The sequence below is a fragment of the Belonocnema kinseyi genome, chromosome 8 (assembly GCF_010883055.1).
Source record: "Belonocnema kinseyi isolate 2016_QV_RU_SX_M_011 chromosome 8, B_treatae_v1, whole genome shotgun sequence".
NCBI classification, from domain to species: domain Eukaryota; kingdom Metazoa; phylum Arthropoda; class Insecta; order Hymenoptera; family Cynipidae; genus Belonocnema; species Belonocnema kinseyi.
This window is the reverse complement of record NC_046664.1, coordinates 32,123,398-32,124,231: the sequence shown is the minus strand read 5'-3', so window position 1 is coordinate 32,124,231 and position 834 is coordinate 32,123,398. Positions and strand designations below refer to the sequence as shown.

The 834-nt window shown below is 35.4% G+C and overlaps 1 protein-coding gene across 1 annotated transcript in view; it reads left to right on the top strand.

The window, feature by feature from the left end:
* LOC117178215 (protein retinal degeneration B) overlaps window positions 1–834 on the top strand; it is an 85,616-nt gene that overhangs the window by 37,016 nt on the left and 47,766 nt on the right. The window contains exons 10-11 of the mRNA XM_033369522.1: window positions 273–458; window positions 543–705. Coding sequence (XP_033225413.1) covers window positions 273–458; window positions 543–705 — 349 coding nt within the window. The remainder of the gene's footprint in view (window positions 1–272; window positions 459–542; window positions 706–834) is intronic.

Genomic DNA, 834 nt, shown 5'->3' with positions numbered 1-834 from the left:
GGACCATTAAAAAACTTCGTCACACTGATAAGTGGAGGAGGTAATCGACTTTGTCATGATTTGAGACGTATAGGGGAGGAGAGGCGGGGTAATGCAACATTTGTATCACACGTGGAAGATATCAATGTTTTAAATAATATTTTGAAATACTTAAAAAAATTTTAATTAGTGATTTTATTGTACAAATAAATTATCTAATTTGTAACACATCGTTTTTGAGCGGCCCCTAAATAAATGAAAGGAATTAATTAATGCTAAATAATTTTTAGTAGAAGATTCGATATTTTCAACATCCTATCTTCAACGAGTGGCGAGTGAGCGAAGCAGTAAAAGGTTGCATATTCGAGCATCTGTATCTGTCGACGCATCGTGTGTGTCATCTCCTCAGCAATCTCCAACACATCACTCTTGTAGAACAACAGTTCTGTTGATTGTGATGCATGCTGGTAGTGTTTTAGGTAAGAAGATTTTTCCCAAATATTTATTGTTTCAAATTTTATTAATCCATTCATTGAATTAACTTATTTGGTAATTGATTCTAGATGCAAATGTCGATTTGCCTACGAAAAAATCAGATATAACGACCTTTAGAGGAGCCTTCGAATCTGTGATGAGACAACATTATCCCAACATGGTTGGACACATAGATATAAGATTCGTCGCCTGTCCATCGATATGTAGCGAAGCTCTTGGAATCCTTTCAATGTGAGTCAGAAATTAAACCAATTTCCTACTAACACCAACAAGCTTCTAAATTAAGAAATGAGTCAAAGTAGACGCCGCGCGCCTACCAAAAACGAATTTGATAGTCTATTAAGACGTTAAACATTTCGC